General features: G+C 38.0%; 2 protein-coding genes across 30 annotated transcripts in view; one reads left to right on the forward strand and one right to left on the reverse strand.

Annotated features, from left to right (window-relative positions):
* Positions 1 to 25,899, forward strand: part of ST7L (suppression of tumorigenicity 7 like) — a 187,498-nt gene that overhangs the window by 144,658 nt on the left and 16,941 nt on the right. For 13 of the 18 annotated variants that reach the window (XM_085023609.1, XM_021090755.2, XM_021090753.2 and 10 more), the window contains one exon: positions 6,180 to 6,305. In XM_085023609.1, coding sequence (XP_084879735.1) covers positions 6,180 to 6,290 — 111 coding nt within the window. In that variant the 3' untranslated portion in view covers positions 6,291 to 6,305. Of the gene's footprint in view, positions 1 to 6,179; positions 6,306 to 25,899 lie in introns of those variants that run through there. The other 5 variants (XR_014844483.1, XR_014844488.1, XR_014844490.1 and 2 more) reach the window with 1 other exon arrangement.
* Positions 1 to 25,899, reverse strand: part of CTTNBP2NL (CTTNBP2 N-terminal like) — a 62,895-nt gene that overhangs the window by 8,603 nt on the left and 28,393 nt on the right. For all 12 annotated transcript variants that reach the window (XR_014844504.1, XR_014844505.1, XR_014844502.1 and 9 more), the window contains one exon: positions 3,377 to 3,607. Coding sequence is in view for 8 of the 12 variants with exons in the window: in XM_085023639.1 (XP_084879765.1) it covers positions 3,377 to 3,607 (231 nt within the window). In the remaining 4 variants the exon portion in view is untranslated. The remainder of the gene's footprint in view (positions 1 to 3,376; positions 3,608 to 25,899) is intronic.

Below are 25,899 nucleotides of genomic sequence, written 5' to 3' on the forward strand. Positions count from 1 at the left end.
TCTCACCTGTCTTGGTCGAAGGGGAAGGATAAAGAACTGGGAAGTGGTCTCTTTAAAGAGGAGGAACATTGGGAGTTCCTGTCGTGGCGCAGTGGTTAACGAATCCTACCAGGAACCATGAAGTTGTGGTTCAATCCCTGGCCTTGCTCAGTGGGTTAAGGATCCAGCGTTGCCATGAGCTGTGGTGTAGGTCACAGACGCGGCTCAGATCCTGCGTTGCCATGAGCTGTGGTGTAGGTCACAGACGCGGCTCGGATCCTGCGTTGCTGTGGCTCTGGTGTAGGTCAGCGGCTGCAGCTCTGATTCGACCCCTAGCCTGGGAACCTCCATATGCCACAGGAGTGGCCCAAGAAATGGCAAAAAGACCACCAAAAAAAAAAAAAAAAAAAAGAGGAGGAACCTTGGAATAAATGAAATGAAAGAGCCAAAAAAATAAATAAATAAATAAAAATAAAGGGACATTCTCCCACATAATCCTGCCTACAACTGCATAATATTCCAATGGCTATGGATTTCATTTTAGCTTCTGCTCATGCTTTGGAGGTGCCTTGGCTCTTGGCCCTCCTGGCTACAGCACTGTCATCCCAATGGCCATTTCTTACTATTTTTCCTAACAATTGTTACAAATGGAGAGAGAAAATTTTCTGGGACACGGAACTTCTTTTTAAATACGAAAGTGAAAATATTTTTATGTACTTCCTTCCAATTTAAAAAAAATCCAATTTTTCAATTTAATGGAAAGAAAAGCTTTTGGCTAAATGTGGTGGATCATCTCCTCTCCTTTGGACAGCCCTCTAAAATTGTAGAAATGGAATGAAAGTACCAAAAAAAAAAAAAAAAAAAGACTTTGAGAAATTGACAGAACAATGTAAACCAACTATAATAAAAAAAGAGACAAAGACAAGACATTTTAATAGCATTCTGAAAAAAGAAAGGGCTGGAGGAGTGTAACTACTTGGGTATGGGGGGAATATATGGAACTTGCAGGTGGCAAATACTGCAGAGGAGAGATGAGATGTAGGATAGAAAACAAGGGGATTGGCTCCAAGCCTATATTTTCAGAAGAGTTATCTGCCCCCTCAACTTGATTCCTGTACACAGAACACCTAGCCAGGCATCTACGCCCAGGAATACACCAGATGTTTATCCTCTGAAGAAACAGAAAGTGACAAGCTCCAGATTTGGGAATAACATATGACAGAAGATGAGAGTGAAGAAAGGAGATTATGTTTGAGGAAGATGGTGGGGTGGAAAGGAAAGGAAAGGGAGGTGGGGTCTAAGATAACAAAATTGACATCCATAGTAAAAGAAGGTCATGTAAGTGTCTAAAATTGATAAAGTGAGAGAGCAGTATATTAGAAATAAGGAAGTTAGCTACCAAAAGTAATGATTAAAAAGGAAAAAAGAGGTTGTCTCTAACACTGAGGAGGAGAGGGAATGAGAAGAGGTGAACTAAACCCTATTTTTCATATAAGCAGGGTGACCATATAGTTGACCCTTCAAACCACTAACAAGTTGAGAGCCAAAGGTGGAATTGTTAATAACTATGCCAAGACAACAGGCACAAACTGGAATTCTCTCGGGCAAATTGGGACTACATGCACCCTCATTACAAATCTCTAGGTACCATGATGATTTCTAAGTAGTCAGTGTTTTATTTTGATAAAACACTTAAGGATAGGCAGTTGGTTTAAAATATTTATCACTCACTACCTTATGTTGAAAAATAGTGGTAAGGAATTTTGAGCTAAAATGTCTTCCCTCTCCAAGCAACTAGAGCCACAAATCATCCCAGCACTACACCTGCAATGTGAATGGGAGCCTGCCAGCCCCTCAGCACCACGAACACGCCTGCTAATCAAAGAAGGATGATGTGAAGGCTTTTCTCAGAATATTATGTAAAAGCCCCTAAATTACAGGTCACTAACTTGAACCCATTGATATGTTTTAAATTGGGGCACAAATGTCTTCAGATTATTTCAATCTAGACCAGAAGTTAAACTTTTCTGTGTCTTGAAGAGGTTTTTTTTGGGGTCTTTTTTTGGTATTTTTAGGGCTGCATTTGCAGCACATGGAGGTTCCCAGGCTAGGGGTCAAATCGGAACTATAGCTGCTGGCTCACGCCACAGCCACAGCAGCTTGGGATCTGAGCTGTGTCTGCAACCTACATCACAGCTCAGGGCAACGCCAGATCCTTAACCCACTGAGCGAGGCCAGGGATCAAACCTGCAACCTCATGGTGCTTAGTTGGATTTGTTTCGGCTGCACCACAACGGAACTCCTTGAAGAACTTTTGAGAATTCAAGTAAAGATATGGGAAAAAATTCATTTTTCTACAAAATGCATAAACTTTTGGCAATCTGTGTATTTTCTGGGGGAATCATTGAACATCTGGGACCCATTCATGGTTAAGAACTTCCACTATGGCCTTTCATTTGGACCCTATGAAGGGAAAAGAAAAATCATGGACAAGACCTAAGCCTAAGCACTTTGTCAGATGCATTTTAAGCAGATGGCTCTTTAAAGCAGGTAACCATAAAAGTAAGCTAAGATCCATCAATCTGCAGCTGCTAACCCAGTTTTGCAGAATAAAATGCTTCCTACTAAAATGCGCTAAAGTCTCCCCTTGTTGATCTAAATCTAAACCAGTAGTTTTTAAAAATGCAGATTCTCGCCAAGCATCTTTTCCAGGCCAAATCTGAGCCGTATATGACAAGTCGGGGAATGAAATCACAAGCACTAGATGAATTCCAATGAGATGAGGTAGAGGAATGCACAGGTTTGCCTTCCTATCTCAGGGGCTGTAAAACCGGGAAACACACATTCAACTTCCCTAGTAGGGTAGAACAGCTTTAAGGTAAACACCCTAGGGACTGTTCATGGTTTCATGAGAAGTAAAATGCAAGGAAATGCAAAAGTAGAAATAAATAAAAATAATCTCTTGGCTTGTATTTTAGAGTCAGGTAAATTCTCCCTCTCTAACATAGCATTCCCCAAATACCTGTTATATCTTTCTATTTATCACTTAAGCAAGCAAATAGAGAACGTTACGTTCAACTACAAGGCTTGGTCAAACCACAGTTTGTTGCCAAAGTTTGAATGATCAAGAGTTGCAAAAACACACTGAGTGTTTTTGGAGTGTCATATCAGGAGGAATGCAGTCTTAAATAATGTGTCTGGCACACTCCCTCAATTTAACATCTGGAATAACCTGTGTTTTTTATCTCCTGGCTTCTAAGTAAGCTAAGGGGGCTTTCTAACCCTGTGAGACCTCCCAGTTGAATTTCTGTGAGAACTGGCAGCTGAGAAAGCATTAGGCATTATTTATAAAGTCCTCACAGGCGTTGGCACAGCACAAGTGAGCAGGTGAACCTACCTTGCGGTGCCTGCTCTCAGCAGCAGCCAGCTGCGACAGCATGCGCTCCTGCATGTTCTTGCACTGCTTCATCACCACCTTGAGAATTGAGAGTGGGTTTGTGCAGACTGGCTGCTTCTCGCCATCATTCTTCTCCTTCAGTGTTTCAAAGTCTCTCTGGAGTGCCATTAGAGGATCACTGATGTTATATTTTCCATAGCGTTCTTCAATGAAAGTGTCTCTGTGTTGGGCCTGGGAAAGAAAGGAAAATAAGCATTTTGCTTTTAAATACTCTTGAGGGGGGATTTGCTAGAGTTAGACATTAAAGGTTAATGTCTAAATGATCAAACTAAAGGGTTAGTTTGAAGTAACATCAGAAAGAGGGCACAGCATATCAGTGAGAACTAATGTGTATATGGAGCTAATTATGTGCTGGACACTATTCTGAGCATTCAGATTCACATTAGCTTACTTAAATTTTACAGCCCATGAGGTAGTGCTATCAGCTCCATTTTGCAGATGAGAAAACTATTACAGAGGTATCAAGTCAAGGGACTTTTTCCAGTTCCCTCAACTAGCAAGCTGTAGGAACTGGGGTTTAAACCCAGGCAGCTTGGCTCTAAAGTCTGTGTCCTTAATCACCACACTCAACTGTCTTGGCTTATGAATGCTTATATTACCAATAGGTACAGCTACTCTTTCCGTGTTACTGCATTTGTATTTCTAAAATAGGGTAAGCTGGGAGTTCCCATCGTGGCTCAGTGGTTAACAAATCCGACTAGGAACCATGAGGTTGCGGGTTCGATCCCTGGCCTTGCTCAGTGGGTTAAGGATCCTGCATTGCTTGGCTGTGGTGTAGGCCGGCGGCTACAGCTCCAATTCAACCCCTAGCCTGGGAATCTCCATATGCCGTGGGAGCGGCCCTAGAAATGGCAGAAAGACTAAAAATAAATAAATAAAATAAAATAGGGTAAGCATAATTCTTCTAGGAGTTTATATAGAGACCTAAGAAGGTGGCTGTAGATAAGTGAAGGACATTAAATATGTGTTACATTATAATGGAGGACCGTCTGTGATTTGTTTGTATAGAACCCACCCAGCTGTTGGTGGGTCAAGAGGGCAGAGGCACTCACCACTAGAGGGGCAGACAAAAGCCCTTCTACCTGCTGCCAAGTTCTACCCACTCTCCTAGTCTTTGTTCAGTTGCTATCTTCCACCCTCCTTTCTGTCCCCTTCAGGGCTTGGCGAGCTCTGGGGATGAGAGGGAACTTGAGCAGTTCCCTATGGGGGCTGGTGCTTGGGGTCTGGCCTCAGGCTTTGGGCCTGGGTGCCAAGTCAGGCCCAAAATGATCAGAAGTGGGTGGAAGGGGATTCTTAGGCTTCCTTCTTATCTGTGCTTGGAAGGACCTGAAGCACTAACTTCACATGAGCATCACATGCTACATGCAGGTAAACACAGTGACATTAAAAATTACTATACAAACATTTAAAAGGTTCCTAAGACATTTTACACACACACACAAAATGAAGAGTCAATATGGTCTCAAAAACCACAGAGAAAAGTACTATATAATTTAAGCTTTCAAATGAAATTGAGTTATAAAGACTACTGCTATTCAATTTTTAAACATAATTTCATCAGGAGTGACATTAACCTTGTTTTGTTTTTTTACCACCTACAAATGGGAACCCATTTGCAAAGAAAAATACACGATGCAATGACCATGCTTAAAAAACAAAAAAAAAAACTCTCAAGAAAATAAACATGGAGTTTCTTTTGTTCTTTCTTTCTTTCTTTCTTTTTTTTTTTTTTTTTTTGGCTGCGCCATGGCATGCGGAAATTTGTGGGCCAGGGATTGAATTCTTGCCACAGCAGCCCGTTGAGCCACTGCAGTGATAACGTCAGATGCCTAACACGTTACATCACAAGAGAACTAACATGGGGTTTCTTTAACATAGAAGTATGTTTCAATGCTGAAAATCTGACGTCCCCTCCTTCATTAGAGACTCTCCAAGTGCAAGATCCAGGACTTAGTCTTGTGCTACAGATTTTTGTTAGGTATCAGTCAGCAAATGTTCCAAGCAGAGTTAGAAGCCCTAGGTTGGTTTTGCTTCTGGCTTGACTACAACCATCTTTGAGTGATGACGTTATTGGAGTATTTGGATAATATTTGTATGCTAGAAATTGAAGAGCAAAATCCATTTGTCACTTTAAGTTACAGATAACCATCCTCCTATTACAAGTGTGTGTATGTACACGTGCAGGTGTGAGCATGTGAATTAAAGAAGGGGAGAGATTTGAAAGACGATTCTATTTTTTTTCAGCTCCAAATTTTCTCAGTAAAATTTCAAAATGATCTCATCCATTTAGGATGCAGAAAGACAAGACCAATTCCAAAATTGGCTATTATTATTTTTTAAAAGCATGGCAAGAGTAATAAAAAGCCATCTTTTAGTTACATTTTTTAAGAGCACTAATGTCAAACAACCTGGGGCTCATCAATGTTTTCTTTTCACTAAGAACATCTGTTTCTTTATGCTCAAGTATAAAAACATGAGATTGATAACCCAGGATTCAATAAAAGTACCTATTGTAGCTAATGATATCCTAAGGCAAATCCATGTTTAGAAAAGCAAACAAAGGAAGCAAGAGAAAAGACTCTTCCAGAAGCTGAAATTCCACTTTTCTGTCACATCTTTCATGATTACTGTTTCTATATGATAAACCATAGAAACAAAATTTTTTTTTTGGTACTAACATTGACTTAGTAGGGCAAAAAGGAAAAAGTAAATCTGAATATTTTTATGACCTTTTCCTTTTCAGAACACCATGGAGAAGGTGGAATGGGAGAGCAGAACTGGGAGTACAACCTGTGGTCTCGATTCCGCATCTGCTGAGAAGCTGTCTCTCAGGTTTGAGCATATAGTTAACTAATCCTTAAAAATATGACTTTTCAAAACCCATACTATTATTATCCTGTATAATTAATAAGCATCACAGAGTTATAAGTAAAAGATGAGGAGCTTCTCTGGTGAGGTCTCAGACTAGTCTGAGAATAGTTGTTAAGCTGTCTGTTTTCTCTTGAAGTGCTTCACAGTAATTTCATAATCACTTGCATAGTAATTACAAGTTATATAAAATTGGTGGCTTCACACATAAATGAAAAGAATCTGTGGAATAATCTTAAAAAGGCTTCTTGTCACAAAACAATTCTTTTAAGTACATTCTAGTATGGGATCCAAATATGGGAAGAGTCTATATTTATTACATACCAAACACGGGACTGGAAAGTGGGAGAGAGAATATAGTTATTTTCCACCCACCTTAATGTTTCAGTCACGTGAATTGTATGGATTATAGGCTTAACAGCACAAATAAGAACAACAAAAATAACCAAAAAGAGATGTTAAGATTTGACCCATGAAAGAAGAGCTTTAGCAGAGGTGTGTATTGGTTATCTATTCCTGCATAACAAATTACCCCCAAATTTTAATGTATAGTAGGCATTTTATCTCATACAGTTTCTGATGGTCAGGAATCTGGGAGAGACTGATGGCTGAGCTGGGTGGTTCTGGCCCTGTCACATGAGATTGCAGCCAAGCTGTTGGCCAGGGCTACAGGCACCTGAAGGAACGGCACAGAAACACCACGATGGAAGTCCCAGGGTCTTTTATAACCTAATCTCAGAGAAGTGACATTTCTGATGTATTCTATCTACCACACAGACCAACTCTGGTGTGTGTGTGGGGGGGGGGGGCGGGGGGGTGCAGATTCATAAAGGTGTGACTTTTAGGAGGGGGTGATCACTGGGCGCCACCTTGGAGCCTGGCTCTCAAGCTAAATGACTAGATATGCTACCACTGCCATTTACATGGCAGGTCAAAATATGGAGGATAAGTACCTATACTAAAAACTGTCAAGGCTGAATTTTATTTACTATTTTAATGATATCTCAGCTATTTTGTAAGAACTTTAAAGTGACCTGAATTTGACTTTTGGGGGGAGGAGTTCAGTAATACAGCTAAAATCAATCAATTTCATTATTTTTACTTCAATGATAATGTATATTTTAACTGAATAGAAATTCCTGGAGTTTCTTTCGTGGCTCAGTGGTTAACGAATCTGACTAGGAACCATGAGGTTGCGGGTTCGATCCCCGGCCTTGCTCAGTGGGTTAAGGATCCGGTGTTGCTGTGAGTAGGTCACAGATGCGGCTCAGATCCCGAATTGCTGTGGTGCTGGTGTAGGGCGGCAGCTACAGCTCTGATTAGACCCCTAGCCTGGGAACCTCCATATACTGCAGGAGCGGCCCCAGAAAAGGCAAAAAGACCAAAAATAAATAAATAAAAAAAAAAAATTCCTACCTTGTCAGAAAACACAATGATCTTTAATTTCAGACAACAGTACAATAATTGGCTGGTTAGACAGATTCAATGATAGAGGGTATCACTAGAGCAGACAAACATACTAATCATCTATTACTCATTTATTTTTACTGTTATGGGATGAATGAAACCCACTAATACTGAAAACTGAAAATAAAACCACATAATATTCTTGGAGTCTACCACACTTCCTCTCCAAAAATTTCAGCTTTTCTATGATAAACTACAAAAATAAATAGGAAGTAGTCATCTTCTCTTTATAATAAATAATAATACTAATTATATATGTATAAAATGTCATGTCATCACATAAATAGGTCAATAATATATTATGTAAATAATGGTATAATTTATATGTATATATTCCAGTCTTAAAATAGGAAATCAATGTCTTTATTCTTTGGATGATAATCACCAACATGAACAGTGGTTCCAAATGTAAAGGTAAAGAATTACAGTCTAATTGGGGGTTTATATTTAAGTACAAGGTTTTATTTTTAAGACTCAGGCTGATACCATAACAAGATGACATTTATTGCCCATTCTGAAGTGATATTTGTAAAAGTAATCAGCAGTATAAACATCATGCCTTTAAAAATATCTGAAAACCTCTATGCCACAGACTAGAAAGACAAAAGAACATGATACCAAAATGGTTCTTTTTTTTTTTTTTTTTTTTTTTTTTTTTAATTTGCTCTTCAGGGATGCATCTGCGGCATATGGAGGTTCCCAGGCTAGGGGTCTAATCAGAGCTGTAGCTGCCAGCCTACGCCAGAGCCACAGCAACACAGGATCCAAGCTGCATCTGCAACCTATACCACAGCTCACAGCAATGCCCGATCCTTAACCCACTGAGTGAGGCCAGGGATTGAACCTGCAACCTCATGTTTCCTATTGGATTCGTTAACCACTGAGCCACGATGGGAACTCCCAAATTTAGCCTCATTTGAGTTAAACTTTCATTTTTGGAAAGTGGCACAAAATTTATCATGGGAGGAAAGTGAGACAATTTTCACAATTTAAAAAAATATTTCTAATACATTATTGAAAACCCAGTGTTCATTCAACTGAACTATAAATGCCGTATTCTCAAATCTGGCCTTTTCCATATGCTTATTTTCTTTAATATTTTTTGGGCTTTAGAGTCCAAGAGAACTTGGATTGTATCTTGTCACTGTTACTTGTTACTTTCTATTGTGTACCTTCAGCAACAACCATAATTTTTCTGTGCCTTGGATTCCTCATCTGTAGAATGAGGGTAACAATCTACCTATAGGTGTGTTAGAAAAATTAAATGAGTGAGGATTTCCCATCGTGGCTCAGCATAAATGAATCTGACTAGCATCCATGAGGATGCAGGTTCGATCCATGGCCTTGCTCAGTGGGTTAAGGATCCGGCATTGCCCTGAGCTGTTAGGTCGCAGACTTGGAACGGATCCCATGTTGCTGTGGCTGTGGTGTAGGCCGGCAAGTGTAGCTCCCAGTTGACTCCTAGCCTGGGAACTTCCATATGCCACAGGTGCGACTCTAAAAAGAAAAAAAAAAATTTTAATATGTAAATGCTTCCTATAGTACCTGGCACAAAGTACTATAAATATGAATCAAAATTTTCAATAATGAGGGAGTTCCCGTCGTGGCTCAGTGGTTAACAGATCCAACTAGGATGTGGGTTTGATCCCTGGCCTTGCTCATGGCAAAGATCCAGCATTGCCATGAGCTGTGGTGTAGGTTACAGACGAGGCTCAGATCCAGTGTGGCTGTGGCTGTGGCTGTGGCTGTGGCGTAGGCCAGTGGCTATAGCTCCGACTCAACCCCTAGCCTGGGAACCTCCATATGCTGCGGATTCGGCCCTGAAAAGCAAAAAAAAAAAAAAAAAAAAAAACAAAGAAAGAAAAGAAAATTTCAATAACCAAATTTAGAATATGATTTTCCTTTATTTTTGACTCAGTGACTTAAATCCGATCCTCCAGAGTTAAAATTCTGTGAAACTGGATCAGGCTAGGAAATCTTTATTAAGAGCAAAACAAGGAGTTCCCGTCGTGGCTCAGTGGTTAACGAATCCGACTAGAAACCACGAGGTTGTGGGTTCGATCCCTGGCCTTGCACAGTGGGTTAAGGATCTGGCATTGCTGTGAGCTGTGGTGTAGGTTGCAGATGTGGCTCGGATCCCGAGTTGCTGTGGCTGTGGCGTAGGCTGGAGGCTACAGCTCCCATTAGACCCCTAGCCTGGAAATCTCCATGTGCCGCAGGAGCAGCCCTAGAAAAAGGCAAAAAGACAAGAAAAAAAAAAGCAAAACAAAAGTACCACATCACTAAAAATGTATCAGGAACCTGGATAACCAATAATATTCTATTCATTTGGAATCAATCTTGAACTGCTATGTGACATTTTATGTAATGTGGTCAATCGGTATTTATTTCTTGCCTTATTATTAAACATTTCCAACTTTTCTTTTCTTTCATCCTGCCCAGATTGCAAGTGACTCGAAGGAAAAAGCACGTATCACACATCTTTCTTCTCCCTATATCTTGCATTTTTGCCTTAAGCCCAAGACATATAACGAAGTTTACTTTCTAGCCTCTTTCCTGATGTCTTAGCCTCTCCTTACTCTCATCACTTTAAGTGAGGTGAATATTTCATTTCGCTGTTAGTTAAAAAATATTAGAATAATCACTTAAGGAAATATCAATTTATATATTTAGGAAACTGACTCTGAAGTAGAATGAACTTCAAAGATTCCCTTTGGAGTGAATCTGCAACTTCAGATATTTATAAAAGCGATTATTTACACTACAGTGTGCTAAATACTTTTGAAGACTAAAAATGGTAAAGTTTGGTACAAATAACTACAAGTGTGGTACTTCTAGCTAATACACTACTTGCTGGTGGAGGAATACGGTAAACAGTATAATGTAGCTGGTTCAACATTCAAATTCCAGAGAATCGTGAGAAAACTCCTAATGAAATTGAAATACGTATGTTGAGTTTTTTGTCTTTCTTCTATTTTTTTATTTTAGTTTATGAATGTGATTGAAACAAGTTAAATATACATCCTGGGCTGGGTCTACATAAGTAACTTTTTGAGGTGGGGAAGAAAATGTGTAAAGGGATTCTGTGAGAGCTGAACAAATTAATGCTTGAATATAAATTATTTAAAAGTATAATTTTTAGTGATGCATAAGATCTTAATCTCTTTTAGAGGACCCTACATCTCTTAAAATGTAATGAAAATCGACACCTACTTCATTCCATACACGAAAAATGGGTGGATCACCAACCTAAAAATAAAGTATGAATGGCCAAAGAGCATATGAAAAAGTGCTTGACTCATTAGTGAGCAGGGAAATGTAAATTAAACCAATAAGAAGATACTAGTACACAGCCATTAGAAAGGGTAAAACTAAAGACTGACAACATCAAATGTTGGAAAGGATATGGAGTAACTAGAATGCTCTCATATGGCTGGCAGGAGTATAAATGGTGGAAATTAAGATTCTCATAAAGTTAGAAAATGCCTGCCTGCAATTCCACTTCTACGTATTTGTCTAAACAAAATGAAAATATCCACAAAGACTTTTACAGAATTCCCTGGAGCAGCTTTATTCATAATAGCCCCAGACTGAAAACAATCAAATATCAATCACTAGAAGAACAGATAAATAACATGTGATGCATTCATATAATGAAATACTATTCCACAGTAAGAAGAAACAAACTACTGACACATACAATGACAATGATAAACCTGAAGATCATTATAACGGAACCAAAAAAAAGGTGGACATGAAAGAAAATATTGTGTGACTGTTCTAATGGGCAAAACTAATCTATGGTGAAAAAAATCAGAACAACAGTTGCCTCTGGGTATGCGGGGGACAAGTGACCAAGAAGAGGAATAAGATAACTTTTTGATGTGATGTGATTACTTATGCCTTGATAGCAGAGTAGGTCAAATAATGTGTGCATTTGTCAAAACTTATTCAACTGAACATTTAAGATCTGTGAATTTTTACTACATTTAAATTACATCTCTAGTTTAAAAATACAAATATATATAATGCGAGTTTAAGGGAAAAATTAAGTTATATGGAATATATGCTTTATATATAGTGTTTCAGAAACAATGGGAAGTTCAAAGTAATTTAATAGTAATAACAACAGCAGAAACAACAAAGGAGGTGCTCACACCAGAGTGCTTTTTTTTTTTGTCTTTCTAGGGCTGCATCTGTGGCATATGGAAGTTCCCAGACTAGGGGGTCTAATCAGAGCTGCTGCTGCTGGCCTACACCACAGCCACAGCAACCTGGGCTCCAAGACATGTCTGCAACCTATACCACAGCTCATGGCAACGCTGGATCCTTAACTCACTGGGCGAGGCCAGGGATCGAACCTGAAACCTCATGGTTCCTAGTCGGATTCGTTTCCACTGCACCACGACAGGAGCTCCTGGAGTGCTTATTATGCACCCAGCAGTGCGCTCAGTGCTTGCATACCTCATCTCATCCTAATAGCGCTCCTCTGGAGGTAGACATCACTTTACCTCCATTTTATAGTAGAAAGAGAACATTAACATGCAACTTTCCCAAGGTCACAAAGCCAGTTTAGTAGTGGAGGGGAACAGTAAATGGTATATAGTAGTAAGTTCTGAATACGTTAGCTGAATGAGGAATACATATAAGCAGATATTTCCCAGGACTTCATAGAAATGAATTTCAATTTAGTAGGTCTTGATCAGTAGCTTAAAAGTGAAGTAGAACAGAATAGAAAACCTCACAGAGACTGAATGTTGTAACCACTGTTTTGAGAAACTTCTTCTGGCATAAGAATAGAGATGTGTGTGGAGGTCCCATCATGGCTCAGAGGTTAACGAACCTGACTAGTAGTATCCATGAGGATGGAGGTTTGATCCCTGGCCTCACTCAATGGGTTAAGGATCTGGCATTGCCGTGAGCTGTGGTGTGGGTCACAGATATAACTCAGATCCCAAGTTGCTCTGGCTGTGGAGTAGGCTAGCAGCTGTAGCTCCCATTTGACCCCTAGCCTGGCAACCTCCATATGCCTTGGGTGCAGCCCTTAAAAGACAAAAAACAAAAAAACCCCAAAAAACAAAAAAAAAAACCCACAAAGAATAGAGATGTGTGTGTATGTGTGTGTGTGCGCACACACATGCATGTGTTCATGTGTCCCTTGGGTCACAATGCAAAGTCTACCTTTTACTACGTGTCCCTGTCAAAAAGCTTAAAAGACACTAAAATAGAGTTTAGAACCTAAAAAGTCTGATTCCTGAATCTATGATTTTTAACATTTTGAGCTATAATAAATATGTAAATTCTAATGGACATAAAAAGGAGTCAGAATTATTAAACTGATGAACATTATAAAAACCCACAAACCAAGAAAAGTTTGGCCTAACAGCATATATACAAATGAAAAAAAAAAAAAAAGTCTGTTATAAGGGTTAGACAATCAAAATCCACCTTGCAGAGGTCTGAGAAAATTTTCTGGATCATTCATAGGGACACATACTTTCAATGCTTATACTGAATACTTAATGCTTGCTGGGTACTATATATTGCTAAGTGATGTGGGCAAGGATAGGGGGATAGAGATTTGACCAGGTAAAATGTGGCCTCTGCTCTCAAGGAGCTTAAAATTTGCCAGACAAGTTTAAGGCCTAAACAGAAATAAACAAGCTGCTTCTGCTTATTTAAATGTTTTCTAAACAATACCATTAATGTTTAGAGGAACACCAAGTACAATTTCTTTGATCAGAACTTTCTAAGACTCAGACCTTATCCTCATAAGGAATAGGAAGGAAAAGGCCAACCCTGGAAGTGGGTGGGTTCTGGCAGAAAAATGGGACTATCAGCAATTTATTGAATCACAGGAAACACCATGAGGTGGCAGGGGGCCACACAATTCAAGAACAGTCTCTGAAATATAAGGAGACCCAGGCCACAGACCATAACTGTGTGACACTAAGTAACTATGAATTTGAAAGACATCTTTATTACAGATATGCTCAGGCTCTTTTGCTCACTATGTATTAACAGAGTAGAAACTAACTTCCATGTTAAAATATTAAAAAAGAGCTAGGAGTTTCTGCTATAGCTCAGTGGTAACGAACCCGACTAGTATTCATGAGGATGCGGGTTTAATCCTTGGCCTTGCTCAGTGGATTAAGGATCTTATGTTGCTGTGGCTGTGGCCAGCAGCTGCAGTTCCAATTCAACCCCTAACCTGGGAACTTCCATAGGCCACAGGATTGGGCCTAAAAAGCCAAAACCAAACAAACAAACAAACAAACAAAAAACTCACTAAATTAGATGTGAAAGGGTATCTTCTTCCTCTAGGTAGAGGATTCTGTGGAGAAGGATTTGAAGTGGTGTAATTGCATAATGGGTCTAAACTTGAAAATTTGTTTGAAGGAAGATTCGTAAATCACAAAACACAAATTAATACCATAAGGAAACATGGCAAGAAACAAGCTGCTCAAATGTGAGATCTTAGGATAAGGGTCCTTCCTTGGCTGAGAAGTGTTAATAATAATTTGATAATGTTTATCAAGTCAACAGGAATAAGAAGTTTGTGGGGGTGGGGGAAGTCAAGGGGAGTGTAGAGCAGAGTAGAATGAAAGAGGGGGACCAGTGTGGTTTGAGAACTACACCGCAGTGAGCACAAGACATCAGGGCAGGCAAACAGAAGCAAGGACAGTGCTAATTATACATCCTAACAAGCTCCATGTCACAAGTCAGAGGATGGAAGGATGGCAATTTCTATTGTCACTGCAGCCTTATGTAGAGGAAGGTAGTAGCTCTTTGGTTTCAACCAGCAGTCATACAGGTGGCATGGCACCCTAATTAGGGAAGAATAGTTTTTCTTTAGAGAATGGATGGGGAGAGGGGGGAAAGAAGCCAAGAATGAAAAGTAAAAGGTGGGTTATAAATGCATTGTGGGGTGTTCAATGGTAGTTTAAAATGTGAACTGGTGGAGTTTCTTTCATGGCTCAGCAGTCAACGAACCTGACTAGGAACCATGAGGTTTTGGGTTTGATCCTTGACCTTGCTCAGTGGGTTAAGGATCTGGCGCTGCAGTGAGCTGTGGTGTAGGCCACAGATGCAGCTCAGATCTGGTGTTGCTGTGGCTGTGGTGTAGGCTGACAATTGTAGCTCCAATTCGACCCCTAGTCTGGGAACTTCCATATAACATGGGGGTGGCTTAAAAAGCAAAAAAAAAAAAAAAAAAAAAAAAAAAGTAAACTGGTAACGTTTCTCACTACAGTAAGGCATTGAATGTATGGTGAAATTGAGCATATGAAAGTTGAACACTGCTACTATTAATTCCAGTAATCCCAAGCCAAGACTGCCTTTATCTTCATGATAAAAGTGTACTGAAGGAGATTAGAACATGCCTGGATCAGAAGAAGAACAGGAGGTCTTTCTTTGGAGATATGTAAGCCCTTCCTTCCTTTTTATTTTTAAGAGTGATGATCCTATTAGGAAATTTTAAAAGTCACTAGGGACAAGAATGGGATATTTTAATCCCATAAAGAACATGAAAACTGGCTCTATTCTAAGCCTCTAAGATTTTGTTCTAGTATTCTTTTCCTAGATGATTTCTAGATCTGATGTGGGTTATCTGTCCCACTGATGAAAGATACTGCCAGGAAAGGAAAGACAAGAGACTGACAGGAAGATTTTAAAGAGAAAAGAACTGAGATATCAATTTGAAAGGCAGAGAAAGGGAGGATAATGAAGATTCTGGGAAAGCCAAAACCAAAAACAACACTGGAAAAATAGGGATAAATAAATACATTCTGAAAGACAGAAAAAGGACTTGTGTAATTTAGACAGATACCCATGGAGTTCTTAGCTGAAAAGTCTGGGAGACAATATATATTTTTTGTATGTATCTAGACAGAAGACGACAGACAAGCAATACTGTACTCTTAAAAAAATACTGTACCATTTTCTCTGATACTCATAAAATCCCCTTACTAACCCAATCAGGGAATGCAGATCCCAAATTGACAGGAAAGGATACCAAAGTAAAACGGCAGTTGATTTTTTTTGTTTTAGTTGAATACAGATACGTAGTGAACAAGGGTACATATCCTAATTATTTGGTATCCTCTACTATGAATATGTAAGCAAACACAAAGCAACGATTTCCTGTATGAAGAACAAATTGTTCTTTCTTAGTATGAGTGAGATATAAATAATGTCACTGCATGGGCATTATCAGCAACAGTTAAGTTGTGAAACTTGTTGACTGAAAAAAAAAGCACAACATGGAAGTTGTGAGTTAAGGGTTTTTTTTGGCCACGTCCATGGCATGTAGAAGTTCCCAGGCTAGGGATCACACCGGTGCTACAGCAGCAATCCCAGCTACTGTGGTGACAATGCTGGATCCTTAACCTGCTGAGCCAGCAGGGGACGCCAACTTCAGTTTTATTGGGGTCAAAATGAGGACTCTAGCCTGGGAGACGGCCTCTCAGATTAGGGAGGTCTGCACACAAGTGATTTTGGTGAAGAGAATACATGCAATCAAGCACACGTCTTGGCGGAAGGTGGCTGCTAGTCACGAGAAGTGGGTGTCCCTGTTAATGATTTCAGTGCTTTTCTACATTTGAGAAATTGGGCTCATAAAATCGGAAAATACCTATTTGAAGGTCTGTTCTGTCAGTTTTTACCAAGGCACAGAGGGCCTTACTCCTATTCTCTGCCCTGAACTCCTTTCGGGTGTGAAGGTCAGCAACTGCAGTGGCTAGTAGGACCAGATGGTGAATGACAATTTTTAGTTGGCAAACTATATCACTATAGGTAAGCCTCTCTTCTCAAAAATATATTTTTTGGAGCTTAAATACATTCGAGTTAAAGGGCCTTAACTTATTCTCTTAGATGACAGGTATTTCTGAAGAATTTACTAGGTTCTAGATATTTGGGATGCAGTGCAGCAAGATACAGTACCTGCCCGCCCCCTCCCCATAAAGCTTATATTTAATGAAAAAAAGAAATACTAAAGAAAAGAGAGATGAAAATATATCATCTGTGAAGCCTGTCAGCATGAATAAGTTCTCATACCATCACTAATCCAGTAGAAAGAAAAAGAGAAATTCATTAGAAGTATACACAAATTTATTATGTTTATATGAAGAGTTCCAGATATGAAATTTCAAATCATTAAGAAGACTTCTGAATTAAATAATAATACAATCTCATACTCATTTCTACTAATGAATTCAGTCTTTTGTTGAATAGACAACATGTTAGGTATTGAATTAGATTAAAAATTTTTTTTGAGCTTAGGCATATCTTAGCATTCACTAGGTGAAGTTGGTTTACTGAGGCAGAAGACACTTTTTGTTGTTAAACAATGAAATATTATGAATTACACATATGAAACTAAAGATAGGAAAAATACTTTGAAGGGCTGTAGGTCTCCTGCTATGATATTAAATTTCTTGAAATTTTAATCATGGGGCTTCTCATACATATACTGTCAGCTTTACTTGAGTCCATGATGTATAAAAGAATCCACTCTCAAGGAATAACTTAGGTATCCTGCACAAAGGCAGAATTTGAAAATCAGTCAGAAATTTACTGCTTTTTTTGGGGAACATTAGGGATGTAGAGGTAGGGATATTAGGGATCTAAAACAAGCCTATGCTTTCCCTAGGCATCTGTGCTGGTCTCTACTTCCTTAACTACATTTTCAAATTAATATAGATTTCTGTGAGAAGTATAAACTACCTAGAAGACAGTTAAAAAGTAAACATTCTTCTTAACTTGCCCACCCACTGCTTATACTATAATTCTTGCAAATATAATTTTAATTTTAATTTTACCATTAGCAAATGAATATTTCTTATAAAAAAATAAAAATTTTAACTACATAGATAACGCTTAAGTCTTTCCTAAATGTAACCCAATCTCTCTTTCCTTTCAGAAATTTCTTAGTATGATGGGCATGCTTCCATACCTTTTCCAAGCATATACATGTGTGCGTGGGGATGTGTGTGTGTGTGTGTGTAATTACACAGATACTATTTTCTGTAAAACTGTTGTGCAGCTTGTTTTCACTTACTGTGCCTTAAAGAGCTTTCTAAGTCAGTAAGTACATAGCCTTTTTTTGCTTGTTTAAAAAAAAAAAAGCAATTATGTAATAATCCATAATCAGGATGAATCAGTTATGTACCTATACTTTACTGATGGACAAGTGAAATTAGGCTGTTTGTAGCTTTCAAATACAATGTATTAAATAATACTGCAGTGAGCATCTTTGTATATACATGAGAAGAATTTGGTGGAATAGATAAATTGCTTACTTTTCTAAAGAAATAATATCCTATATAATAAAATTCTCAGCTTCATTCTGTAAATGTTCCTCCTTTTCCATAAAGATTTTCAGCAAACACACAAGATAGTTTCCTCCTGTCTTTCAATTCATTCCTACAATTGGCTGAACTGAAATATTAAATGAAGGACCACAGACTTTAATTTTAGAAGCATGCTCTTTGTCTTCCTCTCTCTTTTCTTTATGGGGGCAACCAGAAATAACCTCTGATTAATCCCAAATCACAAAGCTAACGCATGCAAGGAAGACACAATAAGAGGAAGTCAAAATAACAGGAATAAGCTGTTTCCCCTTTTCATTTGTTTTAGTTTCAGGTTGAAAAATGCAACAAAATTCCCCACTGTTATAACCTTTTCTGAAGTTTTCCCCAACTGCTACAGAACTGTGTGTTCTCTAAATAGGTAGCATTTTACAAGATGAATTCCCCTTTCTCTCCTCAAAGGCATAAGAAAAACTGCCCATAGGAAGATGTCAGTTAAATGAGAGCTGTGGTTGTTTTTCTGGTACCTTCACTCTCAAAGCCCTAAATGCCACAATTTGTAATATAAATGATGACATGATAAAAAGTTGCATCTTGTTTTTTCACTTACTGTTATCTTGGAGAATAGCCAATAGCTAATATCAGACAATTATTTTTAAGAATTCGCTGTTATATATGAGCTCAATGTTTTTCTGAATGCAGCAAAGATACTTAATCACTTAAGAATGCTGTCTTCTTTTTTATAGATAACCAATTTATAGACATCCCATACATATGACCAGCCTTTCCTGCTTCTTTTGGCTCTTTTTGGCCAGACTAACCCACCACCACACCTGGTACTTTCCTTTTACTAATTTCATTCCCTTCCCAGGTCCCAGGGCAGACCACTTTGGGAGATCCTACCACTCTGAAGGGAACCAAACCAAAGGGAAGGAAGGAAGAGGCTTTTAGATGTATTTCTGGCCTCACCAGTTGCAACTTATACTGTTTCTTTTTTCTTTTACTGGGTACACTGTTCTGGGCCTTATTTTTTCACTTTCTATATCTTGGAGAATATTATACATAAAGATCTAGCTCCCAATTTCTTTAACAGTTGCAGACTATTCTACTGTATAATATACCATAATTTACTTGACCAGAACCCTACTAATATATACATAAGTTGTTCTAGCATTTTGCTGTCATGAACAATGCTGCAATAAATACCCTTACATGCACACTTTATTGTATAGGTCCAAGTACATCTGTAGCATAAATTTCTAGACAGGATCATGAATCTAGGTTAGTGGGGGTCACAATCAGCAGAAAGATGAAGAGCAAAAAAAAAAAAAATAGTGATTACAGTATGGTATAGTATAAATATAGTAAAATATAAAATTAGTGTACATTTTAGTGAAATTTTTGTTTAGTTAATATATGTATGTAGGTATGTATGTGTGTCCTGGATTGTGGCAAAACAGTGAAATGTATTTCAAAAATGTTTGAAAGATACTTCTTTAGACTGGTATGATATCTTTAATCACAGCCGTTTTTCTTCTTCCCCTAAACTCTGTGGTCTTTTTATTGGATAGCTTTATAACACAGGTTTCTGAGGCAGAGACAGTTGAGTTATTTAGGGTGAGTTGGAAAAGAGTAGTATTAACAATATCAGGAACAACAAAAAGGCAATAATTCAACTATAGTTCTATATGGCTCTAATATATTTTCCTACAAAGTAAACAATATATGGCTAAATTATCTTCTTAGAGCAAGGCTGTTACTAAACAGAAATTTGAGCAAGAAGTTGTTGTACAAGATTATTGCTATTTAAAAATAAGTTTCTGATTTTAATTTACTATAATATAGAAGTTTTAATGAAAAAATTAAAATGCAATATGATTCCACACCTAGGGACAACCAGAATTAACATTCAAATTTCAATCTATTTATTTGAGTCTTTTATTCTTTATCATTGAGATTAAAGGATTTATTTATTTATTTGCTTTTTAGGGCTGTACCCACAGCATACAGAATTTCCCAGGCTAGGGGTCAAACTATACCACAGCCACAGCAATGCAGGCTCCGAGCCGTGTCTGTGACCTACATCATAGATCATGGCATCACCGGATCCCTGACCCACTGAGCGAGTCACGGATTGAACACACATCCTCACAGACACTAGTCAGATTTGTTTCTGCTGCACAACGGGAACTCCTAAAGGATATATTTAATGTTATGATCTGCTTTGTAAATCTAGCATCACAATGTAGGAACACAAAAGTTCATCATGTGCATCATACTTTAAAATAGCCACACAAGAGTCCATCATGAGGACGTACCACCCAATTCACGTGGCCATTAACCAAGAGTTTACTTTTTTTTCCTTTGGCTGTGCCTGCAGCATGTGGAAGTTCCCAGCCCAGGGACTGAACTCACACCACAGCAGTGACCCCAGCCACTGCAGTTGAAAATGCTAGATCCTTAACCTATTGAAAAAGCACATGACATTTTTATCCATTTCTGATAAACACTCTCAGCAAACTAGGATCAGAAGGACGTTTCCTCAGTCTGAAAAAGAACATTTATGAAAACCTATAGCCAGCATCTTCTTTAATGATGAAAAAGCGTTTTCTCCTAAAGATCAGGAAGAAGACAAAGATATCCATACCACCTGTATTTGACTTTGTACTGGAGGTTCCAGTCAATGTAATAAGGCAAAAAAAGAAATAAAAGGAAATCAAATTGGAAAGAAATAAGTAAAATTATCTTTATTTGCAGACATGATTGTAGAAAATTCAATGGAATTTATTTAAAAAAGCTATTAGAATAAATTGAGATTAGCAAGGTTGCAGGATAAAGATCAATATATAAAATCAATTTCATGTCTGTATTACAGCAATAAACAATGAGAAAGTAACATTTAAAAAACAATGCCATGAAGTTCCTATTGTGGTGCAGTGGGTTAAGAATTCAACTGCAGTGCCTTGGGTAGCTGTGGAGGCCTGGGTTTGATCCCTGGCCCATGACAGTGGGTTAAAGAATCTGGTGTTGCTGCAGCTGCAGCACAGATTGCTGCTGTGGCTCAGATTCAGTCCCTGGCCTGGGAACTTCCATATGCCGTGGTGCGGCTCTAAAAAGTGCCATTTATAATAATCATGAAAAATATGAATAGTGATAAATCTGACAAAAGATGCCAAAACACCTATACAATGAGAAATACGAAGCATTGCAGAGAGACCTAAATAAAGGGAAAGAAGTACCATGTTCATGGATTAGCAAATACAGTTTTGTTAAGATGTTGATTTTCCCCAAATTGATCTACAAGTTCAATGCAATGCCACTCAGAATTCTAATAGGATTTTTGGAGAAGCTGATAAGCTGATTCTAAAATTCATATAGAGGAGTTCCCATTGTAGCTCAGCAGAAACGAATCTGACTAGTAACCATGAGGTTGCGGGTTTGATCCCTGGCCTCGCTTAGTGGGTTAAGGATCCAGCATTGCCATGAGCTGTGGTGTAGGTTGCAGATGCGGCTCGGATCCTGAGTTGCTATGGCTGATCCCTGGCCCGGGAACTCTATATGCTATGGAGTGGCCAAAAAAGGAAAAACAAAAACAAAAAACACTACCTGATTTTTAAGACACGTAAAAGGCTGCCGTAATCAAGACAATGTAGTATGGGCATCAAGGTAGACAAACAGATCAATAAAACAGAAGAGAGTCCAGAAATAAACCCACAAATATACAGAAAATGGACTGTGACAAAAGTGTCAAGGCCATTCTATAGAGGAAGGATAATCTTTTTAACAAATCGGGCTAAGAACAGTTGAAATACAAAAAAAAATTTTTTTTGGATCCATATATTGTACCATGTAATAAAAGTAATTGAAGTTGTATCATAGACTCAAATGTAAAACTTAAAACTATAAAATTGTAGAAATATAGGAGAAAACCTTTCTGACTTTGGTTAGGCAGATTCCTTATATGTGATACTAAAAGCAAAATCCATAAAAGAAACATTAATAAACCAGGCTTCATCAAAATGAAAAACTTTTGCTCTTCAAAAGATAGAGTTAAGAGTATGAAATGACAAGCCAGATACAATATGCATACAAGGCATATATTAATATAGCTAGGATTTCATGTATGAACATTACTCAGACTAGGAATAAAAAATATCAGCCAACTATAAAAAATACATGAAAATATGGCCCCAAATGACCACTGATTGATTCCCTTCTAAAACATGTTTCATAGTAAAGATTATGAAGGTAAATTTAAAAACCTCATAATTTAATTCCCTAAATAAACTTCTGTTTGCTTCCTAATATTCCAGTTTATATCCAGGAAGAAATTGGACTTCTCAGAGTTATATTTTGGGTTTGGGTATATAGGGTTATTATGTACTGTATGTTTTTATATATAGGGTTATTATGTTTATGTAATCTTTATCAAAGATCTCAACTACCCACACCCATCCTAAAAGCTCTTCCTAAAAATCATCTATCACAATAGATCATTTTTGGTCAAAGAATTGTTACATCCAGGCTTATCAGTGACAAAGAATGTTTCAACTTTGAGTACATTTAAGTATATTCACAGGTTCTTTTTTTTTTTTTTAATGGCCACACCTATGGCATACTGAAGTTTCCAGGCTAGGGGCTGAATCGGAGCTGCAGCTGCATGCCCACGCCACAGCCACACCAGATATGAGCCAAAACATCAGTGACCTATGCCGCAGCTTGGGGCAATACCAGATCCTTAACCCACTGAGTGAGGCAAGGGATTGAATCTACATCCTCACAGGCACAGTCAGGTTTTTAACCTGCTGAGCCACAACGGGAACTCCCACAGGTCTGTTATTATCTGATTTTAAAAAAATGCAAACGCACTTGATAAGCTTGCTGTATAGGACAATATATGGTAATATCTAAATTCAGTTTCATTTTCCTCATCTCAGACCAGACATTATAATAATCTATTTCCATAACAGAAACAAGGCCATGACCAAAAGCAGATGTCAGACTCAACTTACAGTGAACTTTTTCTTGAGCCATAGCACCTTCCATGATAACTTTTGTTCTGTATTTTTGGCACTATCATAAAAGCCTTACAATTATTATTATTTTAAGAATATTTTTGGCAAACGTAAATCATTTATTGTTTCACCACAGAGATATATGTGTCATTTAGATTTTTTATTTTTAACCTGGCTGCTTAAAAAACTCACAAGAGTTAAATATTACAGTCCTATATGCTAAATATATTTCTAACTTTGTCCTAACTACACCATTTTTGTCTAAATTTTCTTGCTTGGGAAATTCTGAAATGGCCTTTGGCCAAAAACAACAAAATTCTTTCCTAGACTTCAGAAGAATTATACCTGTTTTATGCTTGTGGCATCAGTGGAAAGGAATTCAAGACTCTGTGAGCTAACTCTCTGTGAAAGTTGTAATATTTTTACCATTTATTGTTGCAGAAGCTTTAAAATAAAATGATTCTAATACAGGACAGATTTTACTTAGTCATAGCTATGTGTGGCTTTGCATCAGATCTGAGATGTGTAGATATAATATATACCCAATGTAAAAAACTCAAACTATTTAACTTTTATTGGAAGTCAAATCTCTTTTCCAAATTTTTAAAATTAAGGTTCCCTCATCTTCCTCTAGAGTAATCACACTATGGGAAGCCTTTCCTAGCTTTTCTCAGAATAATGAGCCGAGCCTCTCTTACTGAACTGTGAGGTCCCACCCCAACCTCCTCTGATTCATGACCAATGTAATCTGCTTTATCTGTGGAAGGATTTCCCACAGTGTTCTTATTTAAGAAAAGAAAGTGGTCAAAGGGAGAGATTTCCATTAAGAATGCTTTTCTCTGATGTAATCTCTTCTAAAACAGAAAATCACTTTATGTAAAGTTCAACTAGGACCAAATACTGTATAAATGGCCTCTGTAAGAATTAGACTTCAAATACAGAAGAAGCCGAATATTACATTATTTTCTATTGGCTTCCCTGGTTCTGTGCCAAATATGTCTTGGCTGCAACAGAAGAGTGGGGAGGCTTTTATATTTGTGGGAGAAAAAGAACTGTGGGGGCTCTATAAGGGTGTAGCTGCAATCTGGCACTTTGCAGGAATTTTGGGAAAGGAATGAAGCTCTTTCATAATTATAATTCTATAGATAGGATATAATTACAAACTATGGAAACTATATAAATCCAGCCCTTACCAATGTGACCTACTATTTATTTAACAGCAACAGTGAACATGGTTTTTTTCAGAGATGCAAGGTTAAAGAACTGATTTTATGTTCAGGAAAAAAAAAATCTATTTTGAAGGTAAGGAGAAAGTAAAAACAAAAAGATAAGGTTTTTTTAATTTAGAAAGGAAAAACCAGTCATAGCTATTGGGACAAAGACCAAAACCTTTTCAACCAACTAAACACAAATTAAAAAGAATACTTAATGGAGGAAAATTAGTAAGCTGTTGTATTAGTCCAAGAGGAGCAACAGTACTTGCTGTTAAGCAAGAGCTATATAGAAAGAATGCAGTAAAATCGTGACGGACTACAGAACCAGAACAAACAAAAATAACAAAAACAAACCAACCAAAGTAAACCAAAAATTATCCCACAAATAAAACAAGATTTCATTTTGTTTGAAAGAATCTAGTATGGCAGTTGCTTCTCTCAAAGGACTGAAACAGTTTGGACCCCCAGCTGCTATTCATTTTATCTAACAATAGACTGTTTAAAAGATGGACCACTTTGGGGGAACTTACTCATTTCACCTAAACTGCATAGAGTTTAAGCCTCAGAAGGGAACTTCACCACTTACAGGCTGTATGCACAGACTAAATACAACACTTGTGCCTAATTCTGAATGGTATCATATCAAAATACTCTCTTAATTATAGCTCTTGCTTCTCGAGCTGCTCTTTCAACTTGTCAGAAGCTGCCTAACGTAACTAAAATTGGATTCATGTAGAAAAAAGGATATTTTAGGAAAACATGTGCAACAAGCACCTAAGCGTCTGTTAACATTAAAACCAGAGGCAGTATGTTTCAGCACATTTAGGGCAGGCTGTAAAATTTAATAATTCATTTGATAATACTATGACAATCTTAAAATGATACTCCACAATGGCACAATCATTTCTTCAACAAATATTTATTGAACCTCTGTGCTAGGCACTATGCCAAGTGCTGAGGATACAAAACAAACACATAAAGCTCTACAGGTTTGTATCATTTCTAAGGCTGAAAAGCAAAAAGAAAATAAGGTCACTCTCTGATTTTTCTGGTAGAGGCAGCCATTCCCCAACTTCTACCCCAATTATGAGGTGGGTAAGGGCCACAAGTTTCTGTATGAGTCAACTGAGATTGTTTTTTTTTTTCAAATGGCTGCAGCTATGGCATATAGACGTTCCCAGGCCAGGGACTGAATCAGAGCTGCAGATGAGACCTATGCTGCAGCTGTGGCAATGCCAGATCCTTTTTAAAGGATAGAACCCACGAACCCCCCACCACCCCCCTGTAGTGACCTGAGCTGCTGCAGTTAGATTCTCACTGTGCCACAGTGGGAACTCCTGTAAGTCAACCGAGATATTTATGAGAAACTTCTTCATGGAGTTTTAGTGTAAACAGGGATAGATCTTCAGGTGAGTCTATTTAATGCACGTTGCCAAACCATTACAGTTTTCTAAAATCTAATTACTATTTTTAATAATGCTGCTCCTGGAAAATGCTTTCTGAATTCTGAAAGGAGTCACCATGAACAAAGCACTTCCTGTTTCAGCCTAGGGACGGGAACTCTCCCAGTTCTTATCTGATAATTCCTATGG

This window comes from Sus scrofa, chromosome 4 (assembly GCF_054392235.1).
Source record: "Sus scrofa isolate SSC_HxYL_T2T_F1_AM1 chromosome 4, Sscrofa_HxYL_maternal_Yorkshire_Landrace_v2.0, whole genome shotgun sequence".
Lineage (NCBI taxonomy): Eukaryota > Metazoa > Chordata > Mammalia > Artiodactyla > Suidae > Sus > Sus scrofa.